This window comes from Coturnix japonica, chromosome 34 (genome assembly GCF_054131305.1).
Source record: "Coturnix japonica strain WE chromosome 34, WE-NBRP24, whole genome shotgun sequence".
NCBI classification, from domain to species: domain Eukaryota; kingdom Metazoa; phylum Chordata; class Aves; order Galliformes; family Phasianidae; genus Coturnix; species Coturnix japonica.
The window spans coordinates 4418644-4439769 of NC_140696.1; the positions used below are offsets into that span (position 1 = coordinate 4418644).

At 43.2% G+C, this 21126-nt stretch overlaps 1 protein-coding gene across 5 annotated transcripts in view; it reads left to right on the forward strand.

Moving 5' to 3' along the window:
* Positions 1–1225: 1225 nt before the first annotated feature.
* Positions 1226–21126, forward strand: part of GRAMD1B (GRAM domain containing 1B) — a 96516-nt gene continuing 76615 nt past the window's right edge. For 2 of the 5 annotated variants that reach the window (XM_085526132.1, XM_085526134.1), the window contains exon 1: positions 1226–1731. In XM_085526132.1, coding sequence (XP_085382258.1) covers positions 1703–1731 — 29 coding nt within the window. In that variant the 5' untranslated portion in view covers positions 1226–1702. Of the gene's footprint in view, positions 1732–15161; positions 15203–21126 lie in introns of those variants that run through there. The other 3 variants (XM_085526124.1, XM_085526148.1, XM_085526133.1) reach the window with 3 other exon arrangements.

Sequence of the window (21126 nt, forward strand, 5' to 3'; positions counted from 1 at the left end):
GGGGAGAACTACTTTACACTTCTGCTGTACATCTGCTGCTGTGTCCGTGAGCCAAGAAGTCTGGCTGTGCAGTGTGGGGTGTTCTGCTCTCTGCTTAGATTGTCTGCTATCCAAGGCAACCTGGGTTATCTGCACTGCAGTGTAGGCAAACTTCTGGTCCCTGGCTGCACTTTGGCTGCTGCTCTATTCATTTATAGCAGGTAAGATGGTTCCCAAGAAGGCTGCTTGCCATCTGGCTGCAGTCTGTCTACATCATGTAAAATGGGATTGCTAACAGTTGTGTGCTCTCAGGTGTTAAAGAACAAACACTGGGGTTTGCCAATGGTTGATTTGAAATGGTGGTAGGAAGGTCGTGGTTTGCTTTGAGAGCAAATGGTGTAGGAGCTCAGAGCTGGATTACAAGTGGAGGGCTTCACTGGGTTTATGTTGTGGGTTTTGATAATCTGTGGTCTCTTTGCCTTATGTTTCTAAGGTAGTATATGCTTCTTAACCCATTTTTTCCCCTTTGATTATGGTGGGATATATTGACCTACTAAAAGCAGTCCACTGGCTTTCTCTGATGCAGATCAAACGAGTCAGTCTGTCCCTGGAGACTTGTCAGGATAGGACAGAGCGTTTCTGATAGAACTGGAGCTTGTGTATTAGGTTCTGCAGCGGACTGTGGTGAAAAGACACAGATATGTGAGAGTTTCAGGCTGTACCCAGGTCTTTGACTTGATTGCAGTTGATGAGAACTTTGGTGTCTGAATCCCTAGGACATGCTTTTATGAAAGGGAGAATTGGTCTGTAGTCACTGAAATAAAACGATGTGCAAAAGCAAAGAAATGAGATTGGAAAAGAGAATCATATATCAATGCCATGAGTGTTATTTATTCTTATAGTGATACCTCTACTCAGAGGTGATCCTATGCTAGAACAAACCTGATTACCCATTAGCCTGGTCTAGATTAGTATCTGTGTTTCATATGTAATCCTAGCTCTCTAACCTTTCTGGGTCTGGAAACAAATACTTATTCTCCCAAAGAACTGTATGTAAACTGCAGGCAACTGGGGAACGTGCATGAAATCTGACCATCTCTAAATCCATCTGTAAGTGGAGGAAGTATAAATATTGAGACCTTCTCATAGTATGATTCAAACCAGCTCCGGGTAACAATGAGGGATTAAACTTGTTTAGACACCCTTGTAGCTCAGAAAACCCTTATTATGTTGATGCCAGGTTTTATTTGTAGTTTCCCCATCTGCAGCTGTTTAGCTGTTCTGTTTGTGTGGGGGATGCTGCTGGCTTTGCAGCCTCGTTATCACCGTGCCTTTAAATCCCTTTAAGATTGTATTGCAAAATCCCACCTGATCTGGGAGAGGAGCAGCGCTGAGCATGGATTGGAAAGCAGAGGGGAAGGAAGATCCCTTCAGAGAGGCACCCCTGCTTCCAACCCTGCAGCCAGAGGAGGGTTAACGAGGCTCACCGCTCCTGTGCGAGCAGTATACTTGGCAGCGAGAGATGCGCTACAGTGCGAGGGGAGGCATGGAGCAGCTCCCAGCTCTGTTGGCTGGCTGTCACTGACCTCACACCTCCAGAGCTGGTGTCCGGTTCACAGCGAAGGGTCCCCTCCTCCCCAGCCCGGATCCTGACCCTCTGGGGGGATCGTCTGCTCGTACGGAGACATCGGGCTCCAGCACTGCGAGGCGCTGCTGCCGGCTGATGAATGAGTGCCCTCTGAGCAGAGCCAGGTAAGAGCCGTGCTCCTGTTGCCATACTCTTGTCCCCGTGTGGCTCAGGTGATGCTGGGAGTCACTGGCAGTACTGGGTTTTGATGGTCTGCGGGAAGCAGATACATTGCTAATGGTTTACCATGTGGGGGATATAATAATCGAGGTGTTTGGGGGTAGATCTCTCTCCTTTGGAGGTGTCTGGGAGGGGATCTTGTGTCATTTTGTCTGGTGTGTTTCTTCCTTGGAGCTATGAGGTTACTGCAAGTCGATAGTAAAGCTATTAACATGGACTGCTGGAAGAAGCTGTGATGGGGAAGATCAGCTCATGTTCAGAGGGAGAAGAAATCTGCTTACTTTCCACTAAATTTTTATGAGTTTTAACTGGCTGAGACTCATCTCTGGGAGTCCCAGTATTAAAATACAGAACACCACATAAGAATGGAAGTGGTGTCCCATTGCACAGGAAGGATGATATTTTCACACAGTATATTTAGCAACACACGGTATTTTCTGGACCTCCTGGATATTGCAAAACACTTCAGCAGATAGTGCTTCAATTTTAATACCACGCTCTCCACACCCTGTGCTGATGCTTCTTATTCCTGTAGGTATATTTTTTATCCCCCCTTTAATTTCCTTACTTAGTTTATTTATAACCTAAGCGCTTTTCTTTAAGTACATATTCTTAGGCAAACACTTTAACATGCAGGCTGAGAAGCAGCACGCTGAATGTGAGTTTGCAGGCTGCTGGATGCAGCAGGTTAGTCCAGCACTCTCAATTTTGAGGTAAGGATCAGCTTCACAGATTACTCTTAGGATGAACTGTAACAAGGTTGTGAATATCCTGTGTAATTCATTTCTATACACATGTGTGACAGCAGGTGTTATTTAGAGCAGTAAATGATCCCATTCTTGGATGGGAGCATGAGCGGAACTGAGCAAGGATTTGGGCCACACTGATTATTGGGTGGATAAACTCTGCTTGTAAAACATATGTCTTTCTCAGAAGCAGACATTAGGCCTTAAATAGTGACAGCGTTAATCTTTGCTGCTGGCTGGTTGTGGTTATCTCAATAATAGCCAAATCTTTTAAAGTGGAGGGGAAGAAGTGGACACGTGAGAAATGTCAGCCCTGAGTGGTTTATGTTTGGGTGAATGCAGAAGTTACAAGCTTCATAAACCATTGGAATTTCAGACTCAAAAGCAGGCACAGGTTTGATCCAAGGTAAGGCAGGCATTCCCTTCTTTTCTAAGTGTTTTCCACAGAGTAGAGCATCTTGAAGAGAAGAAAAATGTCTTCAACTCTTGGGGGTTGAATGTACAGACTTCAAACACCACACTGTGCCTTAGAGTTGGGTTTGGTTTCGTCTTTGTGTTTTGCTTGAATTTCATGAAGGAGAAAAGAACTCTGCTAACAAACACTAGCAGAAATGTGGTTTGTGACCTAGATGATCAGTACCAGCTGTAATGCTCACCATGGGATGCTAACTTAGCAAGTGAATTCTGGAGCTAACTACTATTTATGGAATGACTGTGCTTGCTGCCAAAGGGCAGAAAATACATTATTCCAATTAATTTGCATCTTGAAGGAGTCTGAATCTTGGAGGTGACCATGTAATTCCCTGCAAGTAACCTTGGCTGCATGTGAAGTGCAACCCCTCATAGTCAATATTCTTAGTGTATATTTGGCTGCACTTCCGAAAGCATTTCACTTAGAAAAGACAAGGAATTCATAGTTGGCTGTTGTCCATGAAATACTGTGCGTGTAGTTAGACTGTGACATGCCTACATTGGAGGTGGATGCCGGTGAGTTCCAGCACTTGTTCAATATCACCCCTTAATATCTGTAAAGTACCTGTTGCTTATTTTTTAAACATCTGTAGATTTAAACGTGTCTTAAGATGTGACTATATTCCTATTCTGCTAATTTGTTTTTTGACCTGGCTTCTAAAGCCAAGCTTTTCCCTCGTGTTCAGTTAAATCTGATAGGTACTGTATGGTGGAAGTGCTGGAATTCTAGATTTGTGGTTAAGGAAGAATCTTAAATTCATTTGGGATTGGGCACTAAGGGAATACAGCAGCAGGGAAAGGTTCTGTAGGGAAGCAGGAGGAACTAAACGTAATCCTAACTGACCTGAGGAATGCAATCATATGCCATGGAAGCTCATGCAGGTTTTGTTCTCGGGATTAAAAATAGATTGGTCTACTGATTGTAATGCTGTCAATGATGACATGCATTTATTTGGCATGTCTATGTATTATGTTCAGCAAATACTCTGGTACAGAAGAACAATGCAAGTTGCAGAGCTAGAATGTCTCCTGTTTAACATGATGTCAGGTCGTGCATGCTGCTTTCCCATGAACTTATGAACTGTGCATCATCCTCCCCATCCCAATCCATACAAATGCTTATAGCACCATTTACTTCACATCTGTCTCAAACTGCTTCATGCATAACATAAACACAGGTTCACTAACAAATGACTCTGGAAACAGAAGTGTTCTCAGAACAGCATTACATGCTGGGTCAGGTGTGCAGTCAATAACTTGGTATGTATGCTGAATTTCACAGTGTTTTATGTGTTGAAGTGAATAAGAGTGAAACTAATTATGATCTTGATATTGTAGTTCTGTAGTCTGCATTCAAGCTCTTCTGTTGATGACAGCTATGGCCCAGCCTGCTGTTCTTATGGAAGATGAATAGTAGGATCTACGTTGCTTCATTGAAAGAGGAAGTAATTGGCTGGTTGAAAAGCTAGCATAGGACTCCTGGAGGTTTGAGTTGTCACTGCTCCATTGCTGGCTTCTGGAGTGACTAAGCATGTCACTTCAGGTCAGCCGTTGTAACAGAATGCTGATATAAGTGTCTAAGTACTGTGGATTGTGTTAGCCTTGCTGGTCCTCAGCTTCCAGCAGGCAAAACAAGTGTGATACCCTAGAGGGGGTTGTAGTGCTAAATGGAGATGGAGAAATTCTGTAGTTGCAACAGGAGCCAGTTAAACATCTCAGGTAGTTAATAAGCTGGTTTTAATTGCTTTCTGGCTAGCATTGCAGTTCCTCTTTCTGTTCTGGGGTGCAAGGTATAATTTTCAGAGGTCACCCCTTTTGCTTGTGTGACCAGTGAGGTGTCCCATGTTGTGCACCTTAGCTTGGGATGTTTTCAGACAGCATGCAGTGACACTGCTGTGCCCAGATGGAAGACTTGCCTTGAAAACTCAAAAGGAAGTGGTAACCCTGCTTAATGCTGTGTCTTGGTGGACTCTGCTATGATATAAACACATCTTCTTTTCCCTGTGAGACAAATAGATTGTGTAGGGCTAATTGCCTCCTGTCTGTGCTGTGCTGGAATGAAGGGGGATTGAAAACGCTCTTTGGAGATCATTATGATCGTGTTCAGCCCTGGTGTGATCCAAGAGAAGCTAATGCAAAAGAACAAGCTGTCGTCTCCCCCTGTGGTGCCGCGCTCATCATTGTGACACATGACACAGTAGAAAGGGCAAAGCCCCGTGAGCTGTGGGACCTTGCTGCCCTTTTAGCCCCTTCAGCAAAGAGGGAACACATCCCAAGAGGAATGGTTTACCTGATCTGACAGGCCTGGTTTTCAGGCTAACTGTATAAAATGTGGAGCAGAGCATGCACAGGGAGGGAAGATGTCTTCCCACGTGCCTTGCTCATCTCATACTAAACCAACCAGGTGGCTCAGAAAGAGAAACTGCTGTTTAGAGAGATCTTAGCTTGTGGTAAGACAGAGCACAGCTGGGTAGAGAAGTGAAACCAATTCTTGATGTGCTGGTGTAGGCTGCAGTGCTGATTCAGTGTGAGATTTCTGCAGCTTTCTTGCATACATTACCATTTCTAACTAGGTCACTTACAGTAACTATGCCCAGCTAGCAGGCCTGGTGACTGCAGTGTAGCCACATGTCCCCTTGCTGTGGATTTGAACTTTTTAGCATCTCTCATGCAGAGGAAAACCACATCAAGTCCAGCTAATGCCTGGTTAGTTGGCTGGGTTGTATCCTAGGAGAGAGGTTTATTGTTTTTTTCCCACAAATGATTCCTGATCTTTTCATTTGGGAGTATTTATGGGTGCTACGAAGACAAGGAGTTTGAACTAGTACAGAAGATGAATGAGAGAGACTTGTTCCATCTTGGGTTCCTTGGAACAGTCATTTAAGTACCTGTGGTCCTTTATATGCAAGGAGCAGTGACTACGGGGCTTAACACAATCGCAGTGTGTCTGTGGTAGAGCTTAGACAAGTCAGATAAGCCTTGTTTCCTTTTGAGCTGATAAGCACCTAAACTAGGCATCAGCTACAGCTTGAGTTTATCTCTACCTGCTGAGCGCTGGTACTGCGGAGTCAGTGATGTGGTGAGGTGGTGCACAGGGCGTCTGTGATCCTAAAAATAGGACTCTGTGCCCATTAAATAGCGACTGTGAGCAGGGGAACAAACAGGCTTTAGCCCTCGCTTGCTCAGAAGTCTGGAATCTTCCCTTCTGATGCAGTTCTAAGGAAATATGAAATATTCACATGCAGTTGTGCATCAAAGCAAGGAAAAGCTTCCTGCACGTTCCCCCCTCCTGTGCTGAGACTTGAATAAATCAAGTATTTACCAGTAAACAGGAAGAGAAACCCAGCCAAAGGTGTGTTTTGTGCTTGACCCCTGTCTGTTGTCTTCTTTCCTTCCTTTGCACAGTTTTAGAATTACAGCATCCGATACTCATCAAATCAAATTGTTACCAAATGCTGCAAGCCCACCACTAAATAATGTCCCTTAAGACCATAATGTCCTTATGTCCCTAAATAATGTCCCTTAAGTGCCAAGTCTGAATGTCCCCAAAGTACCTCTAAGGATGGTGACTCCATCTCCCTGGGCAGCCAATTCCAACGCATGATGTCTCTTTCTGGGATGGAATTCTTCTTGATATCCCACTTTAAACCTCAACCTCAATATGTCTTGTTGGCACACCTTTCCTCACACTTCCAATCTTGGTACTGAGTTTTCATGCTATGTTTTAAAAAGGCCTGTTTAGTGTTATGAGTTTGCCTTACAAATGTGTGTTGTAGGGGGAGAGAGTTCTCATCCCACAAGATATAAATGCTTGGTTTTGGACTCCCTTGGGTCACTGTCCCTATATGTGTTTATTCTAGTGAACTTTAATGTAATAGAAATGTCAAGGCATGTCTGTGAAAGCATCCCATAGACATGTGCACAACTCTGTTTTCTAATTCTTACCTGCCTCAATGAGAATTGTTATTCATAAGCAGGGATAGAATTGGAACTTGCTGTAACCTCATCCTGAGTGTTCAGAGCTGCTCTACTAAAGAGCAAGAATTTACTGGATTAGTAGAGATTGTGTTTAATAGCTTGCTAGCAGTCATGTCAGCTTTTGAACTCAAAGAGAGCCCATCAATCTACCGGGGCAGGATTACCAGCAGACCTGCTGTGGGGGAAGAAATTTCAGGGCTTGGTGTTTTGACCACGCCAAATGGTTGTTTCTTTACTTAGGGTTTAGAAACCCTATTGGGAAAGTGGGCGGCAGGATGGAGAAAATCAGCAACTCTGCATTACTCCTGGTGCGTGATTATTTAGTGTGATGTTTTCCATGGTGGCGTCCAGCCATAATGAAAAGCATGGGAGAGATTGCTATTTCCAGTAACCAGTTCCACCCTTTGTGCTGGGAAATGGTTGTAGGATAATTTGTTTATGATCACCAGGGTGGAAACTGCAACCTGGATCTAGATAAAGGCTTTACAAGTGACCCTAATTCTTACTTGTGCTACAGCCCTACACCCTTCTTCTACCTTTCCAACCTGAAGTTCAGTTGTGTTATGATTGAAAGAAGCTCCTTCTTAATTCCCTTAGTTCATTTTTGTCCTGTTATTCTGTGTTTCACACTCTGGAGACCTCTTTTAAACAACTTGAGTTGCGTGATGTTTTACCTTATGAGTCACTGCAGTCTCTCCATAGCTGTCATCCAGCCAAGATGTACTCATTCAAACTTATTAATCCAGTGGAGAAACTGATGAATTGGGTGATTCTTCTGCAGCATTTTTGCTTCTCCAGGTTTCCTTTTATCTTCAGATGTTTAGACTTCCCTGGCTCTGAGGGTGCCCAATAGTTGGACCAGTATTTAATGCTCAGCATTGACTGGTTGGTGAGATAAAAATCAGTGGGCTAGAGAAACAAATGCCTCAGCTCAAGGGAATTTCTACTGCTGAGTTACTTGGTTCTATGATACTTTCCACTTGGCAAAGTTGCCTCATTTCTTCAGCAATGTGTTTGCTTACGTTACAAAATTAGTCACCAAATCTGGGCCATCTTCTTCATTGGTTTTCATTCTAATTTCTATATCGTACAGCATAGGAAACCAGTATGCAATATTTGTCATGAACTTCTCTCAACTGAACATCTGCTCTTCCTTGTCCTTGCCAAGGAAAGCATTAGGGATCCACGCTGGATAGGAAAGAAGATTAAAAAATACCCTGTTTTGAGTTAGAGCTGTCTGTCAAAAGGCTTCTCCTTTGTAGCATGAAGGAGTGAGAATGAATGTGACCAGTGTGTATGAAGGCTCTGTGCTACCTCAGTAGCCCAATGAGAGAGAAGCTCCTAACCTTATAATGAGAATCTGTGGTACAAAGGCAGCTTTGATCTCTCATTTAGAAAAGCCAGATGAGGGCAAAATGGGACAGCAGCCCTAAAGGTTTTCTGTTGGAGCTTCTGGGAGGCAGTGCAGCAGTGTGGATTTGTGAGTGTTTCTGCCCATGTCCTGCTTGGAGACACTCTGTCTCCTGTGGGTTTTGGCACCTTCTCAGAGCTGTCTGTATAGCTCAAGTCAGGAGGAGCTCTGTATTCATGTGCTGCCTCTGAGCTAAGGAGCCCGTAGAGGTCTGGAACATCTGCTCCAATTCAAAGTCTGTGCAATGTTAGAGCTGGAAGAAGCAGTTCAGGTCAGTGCCTTCTCTGACCAATAACTGAAGGAACTGAGGCTGAACAGAGTGAGCTGCGTGGTGATGCTGACCAAGCTGGCGTGTGGGAAATGCATGTGAGATAAGGGTCATCCAGTGAAGAAATAACTGTTCTTGTTCTGTTTTCTGGTGGCTGATATTACCTTTGAAGGCAAACTTCTTTTTAAAACAGGTCTAGTGTTGTTCTGCAGTCAGTGCTCTCCATTGGTTTCACTGTCAAAATGTCAGTTAATACCAGTGCTGCAGTGCTTCCTTCAATCCATTAGTTTTAAGAGGCAATAGAGTTTAACAAGTGGGTTTTAGCTTTGTTTTTAGCTTCCCTTTCCCCCATTCATGAATTGTAAGTGTAGGAATCCAAGGAGCTTGACAATGCTGTCATGTCAGCCTGTCATTCTTCTGTGATGCTTATTGATGTATTTATTTCCTGTTACTTTGTGAAAGCTTAAATGAAATTATTCTGGGCTGTAATTTGAATGTCAAGTGTAATTATTGCTGAGATGATCTGCTTTCTAGTGCCCTTGACTCTCTAGAGACATCCCTTCATCTTGAAGAGAGAACAGAAATTGAGACGAGGTTGCTCAAGGCCAACACTTGTAGTTTGTGTCCACAAGAGAGCATTCTGCTTTCCCCATTTGCTGTGTGAACAAACTTCACAGAAGGGTATTTAAATTAATATTAAAGGAACTGTTAGAAGCATGGCAATAACAAATGTGTGTGTTGTGGCATAACTCTGCAGTTAGCCTCAGGGTAACCTAGGGTTTATAGCAGCAGCCTGGGGGTCAGCATCTCCAGGGTTGTTTGTTACCTTTAGATGGGCAGTAGTGATTGGCTCAATGGCTGCACACTTCTCTACCGAATCCCCATTTAAAACAAATAAAAACCCTAAATCCCATCAGCAGCAACAAGAAATGTTGAATGGGTTTTACTTCATGAAAACATTTCAGTATCCCACGTAACTGTTTGCATGGATCCTACAGCCTTCTGTCCGATATGTTAGTACCATAGAAAGGGATTCTGCCGCAGTAGTTGACAGCTGACTGGAAAACTACTGCTTAGATCTGCTTTAAAATGGGAGCTGGGTGTCATCATCTGTTGCACTGGTTTATGAGAATAGCAAAGATGCTCATCTTCAGCCTCTGTAGTGAATGGAGAACACACATGGCTTTGGAGATCATAAAACACATTGACAAATTGGCAAAGCATCTAAGGGTCGCTTGAATTGCTGCTTTTGTGATCCAGGAGTAAGAAAAGCTTCTGAAAGTATCTATTCTTTTAAGCATGTGGGGTTCCTGTTCCTCCTCTGGCCTCTTCCAGGCTGACTCCAGACTGAAAACAGAGAGGAAAACTAATCACAGCAACATAGCAAATCCATGTTAATAGTTTTACTACGAGCTTGCTCAAAGATGTGTGCTGCAGATGTCTTTAAATATGAAAATGAATTGGGTAAAGCTCTGTCAGTGGCAAGTAAGCTGCTCTGAGTAACAGCTTGGCGTATTCAAATCCAAATGTGCTGCTTCCAAAATGTCATGAAAATGTATGTGTAGTATTTGACTGTCTGTGTGCCATCTGTGTGTGTTCTAGTGAAGCTCTTCAATAACTTGTTAATCGTTACTGTGTTGTTCCTTTCTTTAGCACCCTCTGATCGTTAGCAGGATTCCCAAGATAATCTTATTCTTAGGGGTTTCATTCAACTAGATTATTATGGTTGGGTTTCACACATGAAGAGGAAATTAAACCATGAGCCCTTGCACTTGAGTGTTTTGGACTAAGGAGTGATCCTATTTGTTATTGTTAAAGGCATGTTAAGGGGTGAGAACACAGCTCCTATGTACTGAAGTGAATATAAACAAGTTAATGCATCAGTGTTGGGCAGTAACGAAGTGGTTTGAGGAGAGAAAGCAAGGGAGAACATAATGCTGGCAGCTTGGGAAACTGGTTAAGAACTAATTGTGCTCTGACTTTGCAGAGCTTCTTGGTGTGGCAAGAAGACAGCACAGCTCTGACAGAAGATGTATTCAGAAGATACCCACAATTTGTCACATAAAAATGTTATTAACTTCCATTATCTTTGGGAAGGAGAGAAGCATAATTGCCCCACTGCTGGGAATGTTTTAACTTCAGACTGTCCAACACTGATGTCTTATGCATATTTATACAATGTGTGTGACTGTGATTGGCAGTCTGAGATGAGCAAGGTTTGTTTGTGCTTTTGAGATGTGAAAGTGGTTATTAGAGCAGTGCAGGTGCCCATGGAAGCTGTGTGCAGCATCGTTTTATTTGGAAGGTGTTTACTTAACATTCATCTCTTTCACTCGTGTGTTTGTTCCTGTTCACTTCGGCAGTTCTTTGCTGAAGTTGTTTGTCTGAATGGAAACCAAAGGCTGCAAAAAGTCAAGACTTCCAATTGTGAGCTGAGGCTGGGACTGGTTCTGGTTCTCCCTATAATGACAGCCCAGGTTTCAGCTTTGATTCGCTTCCAAATCATCAACTGAAAACAACAGTATTTCAGCTCTGACCTCTGGGCTCTGTTCCAGTGAACTGACATTCACCAGAGTTTTTGATGCTGTGTTTTTCAGTGGGTTGGATTTAAATCCCTGCAGTGGAGAAAGCTGTATTCTCCAGAAGAGCACTAAGTGGCCAAGCTGTAAAGTGTGGGGGAGAGGATTTAGTGGGATTTACTTAAAGATCGACAAGGAAGGCTCTTCCTGAGCTGTAATGAGGGAATCTGATGCGAAGAGTGTGAAGTTTTGGCAGGCAATGTGAGGAATGTGCAATGGAGGAAGGCAGGAAGAGGTCAAAGAATTGTCCTGGAGGGATGCAATAAGAAAACAGGGTCTGGAAAGCTCAGTGAAGGGCAAGACCTGCTGTGTGCCTTGGAACTCTGATCTTATTAAGAAAGGCCTTGCTGTATGTTAATGTAATAAAAAGGAGGAAGAGCTCTGAGTGCTTTGTATGTAGTCTGTCCTACCCTGAGCTCTGCTGGGGGATGTCTCAGCATTGCACAAGTTCAGGGTATGGCTTAAAGTGAGTCTCCAAGATTGCATTTGGAATCAAAACATTTCCTTCTGGTTGAACACAATCAGAGGGAGTGGAAAAGAGAAATGAAATGGAGGAAAAAAGACAAGGGGGCATACGTTTCTTTAACTCTGTTCCTCTTATAACTGCACACAATGTTGCTTTTCCAATGGGAGACAAAGCAGCCAGATGTTGGGAGAACTCTGACTTTTCAGTGGGGAATTTGAAGCTATTTAATGTTTTTTGTAACATCTCCCGCTCTTCACTCATCTTTGTGAATGCTCCAGGAGAGTTTTGGGTCTTGGCTGAGATCGTGTTCCAGTTTTACAGCTAGAGAATGGAGGTTCAGATAGTCAGCTGCTTGGATAGTTTCAAATAGACAGCATTAAATAATATATCTGAGTTTAGTAGACTGACATGTGCTGATTAAGAATGTTTCAATACGTTTGCTTTGGCTTCTTTCTATTCTATTGCTTATTTCAGCATGAGATAGTGTATTTATGGTAGGAGTAACTGCATCAGACTCAGACACTCTGTTCAGCTGAGTTTTACCTGGGGAGACTTGACTGCAGTCCAAAAATAACATGTTTTGGTACGATTTTTCTCTTAATTTGTGAAGAAAATGGGGATTTCTGGGAAGTTTCTCCTACACTTAGCAGTGGCATAGTGTGCTTACTGTAACTGTGTCTATGGGCATCCCAGGTCTGTGGCACTGGGATGACTTGCAGCACCTGACCTCAAGCTGCCCTAGAGCTCTGTGCTGTCAGGTTTTTGTGCCAGCTGCAAGGCAGCAGATGTTTGGATGATGCTAACCTGGTCTGCATGGCTCCTGTTTTGCACAGATGACAGTCACCTCAGTTCCTTCCCACACAACCGCCTCCTTCACCTCCTCTGACAGTCAGGGCTCGTTTCCATGGAGCTGTTCCAGCCATACCTTAGGAAACCTTTTTTTCTGTTCCCCTATAGACATCATTTGAGGTTTCCATAGAAACCTTCTGAAGGAAGGCCCACGGTATCTTAAGCAAGTTAAGAACTTGGTAAACTCCATGTGTGCTCCTAACACACATGATGGCAGTGTTCACTGCCTGATTCATTATTCTACCTTGTGTTAGATATGTTGAAAAAGGCCTCAGGCACTGCCTGACTTAGTCAAGCTCAAACTCTGAAAGTTAGTTTCCTATTTAAAAGAAACAACTAGGAATTACTATTAATTAATCAACTGGTGTCACGTTGTGTATTTGAGATATGGAATTATATCATTTATATTTTTTGACTAGTGTTGGTCTTTTATAAAGATAAGAGTGGACTGATATAACTGTGCTGTATCCATCTCCCTGCCCCCCAACCCAGTCACCTTCATAACCTCAATTTGGGCTGAGAAGAATCATGTGGTTTTTAACAGAATCTATTGATATTGTGTTTGTGCTCTTTAGGTCAAGGGTGTGTCCTTTGTGTGCCTGCTGTGCTTCTTTAATTCCATTTGCTCTGAAGTTGACTGGGTTGTGTTGGTTGGATTGGTTTTTAGATCCTATGCTGTGACTTTAGTATAGAAAGATACTTTGAAGAGTTTGAGAGATAGTGAAGATGCAAAAAGAAAGTGTGTGTCACTTCAGTGACTGGAAAGTGTATTTCAGTGGTGCTAACCAAGAGGGAGATGGGAGGGCTCTACTGGTGACTCATAAATAGAGGGGAGGCAGTGGAAAGTTTGAGTTTGGCTGAAGTGCTGTGAGTGTCTGGAGGTGGATTCTCAATTATTGCATTACAGAAATGCCTGAAGAAGAAAAAAAATGATTCCTTCGGTCTCTTCTGTTTAAAAAAGAAAAGAAACCAACCACCCAATCTGTAACACTTTGTATTTTTGTCACTTGCCTTTTCTTGAGTTGAAGGTGACTAACATGGAGTATGTCCTAGTAAGCAATCACTTGAACATTCCTGTGCCTTTTTGCTGCTTGGATTACTAACAGCTGTTGTCGCACACTGTGGGCTTCAATTCACTTTTTGTTTCCTTGTGTTGCCCCTGCAGAAGTTTGAGAATCTCTTGATCAAGTTCCCTTTATTCTGTGTGCAGGCACTTGCCATACTTGGCTTCTAAACTTAGAGCCATGAATAATTTGTAATCTTTTTAATGATCTTTGCACAGTCCTAAGGAAAAATGGCCTGGATTTTGAAGGGAGAATCTCGCCGTTCCTTTGTGTAGCTGATTAAATAGTCCCTATTAACTGAAAGAACCGTGTGCTGGGTACTGTATGAAGGCAGCACTAGAGTAACTTCAAAAAGGGAATGGTCTGTGCCTCCCATGTCATTTGATTTCTGGTCTGGAGCTTGCTCTGTGTCAAAAGACTAAGTAGAAGAGCTTGGCTTTGTTGGCACTCCTGTATCCAGATCCAATGCACAAGAGAAGCACTGCCCTCAACAGGTTAGTTAGCCTTAGAAAGCAAACTGGGAGGGGAAACGGATCACTGCCTCATGAAGAAATGTAGCATCCTTTTACAGGATTCCAGTTCAAAAACCACCACCAAAAGCTGATGGGTTGACAGCACAAATAGATGTTTCCTATGGGGAGGGATTCATACATGTATAGATCTGTAGCTTGATAGAATTGCATGCTATGTCATGATAATGCATGTGAAAGGTTGCGCCTGCATATGCAAAGCTGCTCATGTGTATGTTTTTGCACATTAGAAGTCCAGCTGCATAATAGGGAGGACAGCTGTGTTTGCAAGTCTGTATTTAACCAGTGTGCTTATTTTATAAGCAGCTCCTGTGAGTGAAGAGGTTCTTAGGAGCCCAAATCCTGCTGCAGTCCTGTAGTTACTTTTTGAGAGGGGAAAGAGAGAAGGGTATCACTTCTTATACATCAACTCATACTGCTTACCCTGAAAACGATGCATGAAATCCCTATTCCTCTCCACAAGGTTGTCTTCATATAAAAGATATTCCTTAGCATCTCTTGCTAGTGCTGCCTTCTGTCCTAGAAAGGAATCTGTGCAGAGAGGTTGCTTGCAGGAGGGAGCAACGTGTGAGAGCAGAACCTCACCCAGTGGATGCTGCAGTCCCTGGTTCTGCTTTGCAGCCACTTGCTTTCCTTCTAGCCCTGTGTAGCAGCTGTGTAGCAGCAGTTGGTGCTTGCAGTTGCTTTCCGTGCTTGCTGAAATGCCAGAACAAGCTGTTAACTTACTGCAGTCGCAGACAGATTAGGGCCAGTGTTATAAATGTGAACTTTGTCAGTCGTAATCTCATCGTTTGTTTCCTCTGGCTTTAAAACTGCTCTTTGGATAGAGGTGGGGGCGAGGGGGGAAGGAGGGAGAGCCACAGAAGATCCTGCCTGAAACTCGTCCTTCCATTCATCCTATGATCCTGCAATCCTTCCTGCACACAGTGTGCCTTCACTCCACCACTGCAGCTCTGGAAGGTTCTGACATGAACCCACTGCTGTGCTTTAGAGGTTTCCCTGATGAAGATGGCTGTTGAAGACTGCCTATGTTTTCTGCTGTTCACTTAACCCTGTAAGTGCTGCACCACCATATGCATTTCATAATGGATTTTAAACATTTCAAACATGTGCTGTGTTGGACAATTTTAGTTCAGGAAGGGTTGGCTATTAAAAGGGAGAAAACAAGGAGTTGAGGACATGCAACAGTGGGTATTACACAGGTTTGTTTGTTGTAGCTGGGTTTTTGGATGCCAGTCTGCATGGGACAATAATGGTTTAGTAATTGCAATGGAAACTATTGAATGAAGAGTTGTTTGCTATTGAAATTAGTGTGGAAGGAAAAGCATTATGAAGTTACATGCCAGCTTTGTATAGCAACAGCTCTTAACAAAAGTGATAGTTATGTGAGTTCATTTAAATGCTTTAGTGTGTAATTGAGGTTTGTGTTGAGGATGAGTTGTAGGCAATACAGGGCAAGGCAAAAGTTGTTTGCTTCCAGTGGTCAATAAGCAGATCACATTGATGTTAAGGGGGAGTGTTATGCCATCAGATACCAGGTGTGGTGTTGCTGGTGGTCTTTGGAGAACTAAGATTTCAGTTGTTTTCTCCTACCTCAGCTGGTCAATCTCTTGTTGCAGTATATCACGTAACCAGAGGAATCTGCTCTACATGAGGTGGATTTGGTGGCAAATAACAATTCTACTTGAATTGGAGGCCGTGCTGGTTTCAGGCTTTGCATCGCTGAGGTCCACTGTGATAGTGGGAAGGAGGCAAACACTGAGTCAGCCGTGCTTTAATGTTTGAACAGCTGTGCTGCTGTCACTGGGCAGACACGGAGCCGTTGAGCTCTAATTTTACATCTTCATTTGTTTCTTTTCTCTTGATTCCCTTTCAAAGAGCATCATTCTAAACAAGCCCTCTGAGATGAGGGAGTTGTGTTTTTTTTTCCCCTTGTTTTGTTGTTTCTTTGTGTAGGTTCATCTGAGAAAGGGGCTGTTGCAAGCACCTGCTGAGGAAGTGTTAGTGCTGTGCTCACTTCAGGAGATACCCAACTCCTGCAGTCACCTTAAAATACACTGATACGGGGAAGAAAATGATATATTATGTAGATTCCTGCTCATGGGGGCTGACTTCTGTGTTCAAAAGCTTAGTGCAACTCCTCCAGAGAAGGACCTCGATCCTTCCTGCACATAAATTGGCTCATGTGATGTGAGGCTGGCAGATGATGCTCGTCTCTGTGTGACAAAAACCTTCTGCATTTCTCAAGCAGATGCTGTCGCTGCATCTTTGTTTCTTGATGAGAAGAGGCCCAGCCTGCCTGTCCATCTGGCTGCGCTTCTGCTTCACTAAGTGCTCTATTCTTTAAACTGGGCAGGTTGTTGTGATCTGAGCTGTTAGAAGCGGTTTTGTACCTCGGGCAGACAGCTGCATGGCTGTTTATATACTTGATTGGACTGTCCATTGAAGTTTGGGGGGGGAAAGGAACACTAACTTCTGCACAGCATTTGATTTCCACTGAGCCTGAACACCTTGGGAAAGGTGCTTTGGGAGTTCTTATCATAAAAGCTACTTGATGCAGCAGAACAAATTCTATTGCAAATTGCTGGAAGATACAGTTCTGTATCATGAAAGGAATATCTGAACAGAGCCATACGGAGCCATGACTGCAGAAACAACGTATATGAGTACAGACAGATTCCTCCCCACAGCCCCGTGCATATGAATGTTGATAGAAGTGTTAATTACTTGTGCTGTACCGTAGGATTCCGATGGTAATTTTATGTAGTTTAAATGCTTAATGCTCATCAGATGCAATCCAACGTGGTTAAACCAAGGCACAACTGAAAACCACAGGGATATGAAATCTCCATATAAAGATGAAAGATGCAACAGATGTCATCTCTTAAGTAAGGTAAGAAATTCATGGCCCTTCTCATTGGGGGCAGATGAAATCCCAATGGGAAGTGACACATCTCCAGTCCCCTCTTCCAGAGATTTACTTCTTAGTGCACATTTAGGATTTAAACAGAATGCTTTACTCTGAGAACTATTCAGGAATTGTTTGGCCATTGGCAGCCATACTACTGCTATCAGTACTCTTTAAACTATGCCTAATTATAAAGTCCATTCGTTATTTTAGACCCAAATCAAGTACTTACATAAGCTCTGTGCCTTAGATTTAATTACTGGATGTGATTCGCATCAGAGAAACTGATTCATCCAAAGTAGATAATTGCCAGATCCCAGTGTATTAAAGGAAGACATTTATCTCATGCCTCACTTCCACTTGCTGGGGCTTTTTTCTTTGCTATTTAATGCAGGCTTCTTTCTGACACCTTTAAAAAGGTGCTGTTGTACAGGTTAGCCCAAGGCATGCTGATGAGAGGCCCAGAAATAGCTTTTTTTCTTATCTAATAATTGTCATTGTTCACTCCAAACTAATACAGGTTTGCTGAGAAGTGGGAGTAGAACTGAGTGCGGGCAAGAATGAATGGCAGGTGTATTTATAACTAATGAATAGACGCTGCGAGTATTCATTCCTGCAGAGGCTATTGACTCAAATGCTGACTCCGGGCTGAATAATTTTCCAACTAAGAGTCAACTTTGGAAATGAAATCCAATTCGTGGTCCAGAGGTTTTTGTCTATTCCTGCTTTCAGATTCTTTTCCAAATGTGATGGCATTGTTTGCTAGGATTGGGGTTTTCTTTCATCCTACCATAGGTAGAATCCAGCCCTGAGGAACAGAAGCCATTCTGCTTGTATCTTGTCTTTAAAAACTACTGAATGGCCTTCAGTAGAAAAACTAAATCTCCTTCTGTGAGTGAGGAGTCCCAATTAGAAATATCTGGGAATGATGCTATTCCCCCACGTATGTTCACACATCCTGCCTGCATCCCTTCCCACTCGAAACATGCTTCTAAGATTAGCAGTGGTTAATATTTGAAATACAGGAACAGCTTGTTCCCAAAAGAAGCCTTGGGTTTGTAGGTTTGATAGACTGGGCAGAATAGGAGATGCAGGTACTGGTTGACTTTGCAGAGCATCTCAGTCTGTGGCAGATGCCAAAGTCCAGGTTTGCTTTCCTTTTGTCTCAGTGATTGCTCTCACATTCCACCAGAATTTTGCCTTCAGTTCTCCTTTGCTTAGCAGAAGTATATGAAAGAAAGGCCAGCTTGTCCTATATAATTCATTGTTTGGGTGTCAAGTCTTGTGCATGTAGCCAGCAAAACATCTTAGCACACAACTGGGTCCTTCAGCTTCCTCTACAAATATCCTCCCAGGAAGGAAGAAATTCCATATAGATATATAGATAAAACACTTTGCTGTTTTTTATCTCCTCCTCTGACAATTCAGTCCATGGTCTGTTAGCACCTGCTCCTCAGCTTTTGTCCTTTGGAAGCAAACCTGACATAACTTAAGAACATCTTGTACTCAGCAGCAGGACCCACAGGGAAAAGCCTTAGTGTCTGTATGAGCAGTGAAACTGCTGATCTCAAAGAATATAAGATGAGCAACTGGAATGTGGGAGGAAAAGCAAACCTCATAAGGGCAAGGAAATTCTTTTGGCAGTATCCAAAGAGGATGAACAGTGTTAATGACCCAGCTCTTGGAGAAAGGCTGACTTTAGCAGGCATGTCTGGCTTGCTTGAAGATCTCTCTGCATCCTCATTGCAGGCACAGCAATCTGATCTCGTAGGGTTTTGTGCTGTTGTCCAATGATGGACAGATTTGTTAAGGGTTGAGAGATCTTTTGTGGATGGCTCAGGGAACTGTGGGCTCTGGGTAAGATAATGTTTGACTAGAGATGAAAGAGTCTGGTAATAGTAGCAGCTAAGCATATAAAACACTTGCAACGTTGTATTAATAGTATCTTCTATGTCAATAAGGATACTGGAGGCAAGGAGCCATCTTACAGCCCCCATAGAACCTGCTTTATCTGAAGCTAATCAGTAACCCTGCCTGCAACTTTGTAGCCACTAGAGAGCAGCAGGACCCTGTTGGTAGAGGTTCCCCCAGCAGCTTGTGCTGCTGCCCTATTTGTGCTAAAGAGAATCTGTTGGGCTGTGGACGTGGAGAGGCAGGAGGGTGAACCCAGAGTGTGAAAATGGATGTTCAAGATGCATCGAGAAACCTCAGGGCAAGAGAGAGGTCTGCTACAGGTGCCTCATCACTGAGAAAAACAGTCTCATAATGTGAATTTAAGAAGCTGTCTTGTTAAATTGAATTAGATGGCACATAAAGCCTCTTTTTAGGGGGGATGATGGAAAAAGTGGGGTAGCCCCATTAGCAGATAGCTTGTAATTTGCTGTTGTTAGATATGGCAGCTTTTATTTCTTAGGTTTATTCTTCATGCTGCCAGTGCTTCATGTAATGGTACCACAAACCATTTCTCTCAGCTTCTGGTTTTAGAAAAGCTTTGATTAGAGGTTCGTGTCCTTCCATTTTGTAACTTGCCCTTTGCTGAAGATTATATTAAGTGTGTGGCAGTGGTTATTCACAGCTCCTAGTGAGTTTCATAAGGCAGAGGGGTCATCTGAAAACAGCCAGCGTGATGCTTAATTTGAGGGTATTTTCCTCTCATTCACAGCTTCTCAGAGTTCAGATGTGGTAGGAGAATAATCAGCATAAAGTGTGATAATAAAACTGGAGATGCTAACTGAGATATCAACTCATTAAACAGTGCAATCTTCAGACTGAATTTCCCAAGGAATATGAAGAGGTCAGCAGGGTTTTTATAGCTTGTGGTTTCTTAACTGTCACCAAATCAGATTTCCTCTTGAAGAGCAGTGGGATTTCAATGCATAACTTAGCTGCTATCAAGAGAGAAAGGAGCTGTATCTTCTATTCACCATCCTCAGGTGGATCCTTGATTTGCACTGCAGTCACTCCTATGGGTGACAGACCATAGAACCTCCAGCTCTGTTAGATCAGGTGGGCTCAGCTCTGCAGGGCTGTACACTGTACACAGGGAATCTGTGGTACCTGGAATTCTGCATGTGTGTATGTATAAAAATTAACTTATTTCCAGCTTAAATCAGTAGGTGTGACTGACTGCCTTGGTTTCAGTTGGGATGGAGTTGATTTCAGACCTCAGCTGCCTGCTGGATTAAACCACAGCAGTAAACCTCCTCAATTGCAACCAAGGCATCACTAATCTTAGCAAATGAACACGTAATGACAGAAACACTGCTGGGAAGATGCAGCTGTAAAAGAGTGGGTGGCATCCGTCACGTCTCCAAATGATCTGCAGTGACTGTTCCCAAGACGTATGGAATCAGCTACATTCCTGCCAGTGGATTGTGGAGGTGTTTATCAGAGATTTCACACCTGCACATGCAGACTCAGGTAAAACTTGTGCCTGAGGGGCATATTCAAGGCATTATGATTATATGTGATAAATGTGGCATCTCTGCTCTGACATTCATTGCATATGATGGTGGTTTTGATCTGTGTAGAACCTTCCCTGTCCATTCACTGTAAATAATTGCTACCCATTGGTGGTGCATGTACCATCTTATGTATGCGCTTGCTGTTATGCAAGCGAGAAACATGAGTTAATTTTGTGGCTGCAAATATACCTCACCTCAAACAACTTCGTGGCTTATAACCCAAGTGGAGAGAGAATTGTATCAGCATTACATGCTAAGTGTGATGGTTGTGCTGTGTGTGGGGGGAAATGGCCTTGCTTTGTCTCAATGTCAGCAGTTAAGTGCAGGATTGAGTGTGAATGGCAAAGTCAGCTGGAGGAGACATTTTTCAGCATTGAAGTGGTTCCCAAATAGCTCCATTCTGACAATTGTGAAGAGAAATGACAGTTTTCCTCAGGCATTTGTCTAATTGAGGAAATGAGCTTCTAGCAGCCTCACCGCTGAACTTGGGGATAATTGAGGTGATGGACAGGAGTGGTATTTTTAAAGCAATCTTTACGCTAGCTGTACAATGAGTTTACTAGTTGCAGAAAACCTTTCCTGTCCTTCTGTCATTCAGTGGCTATT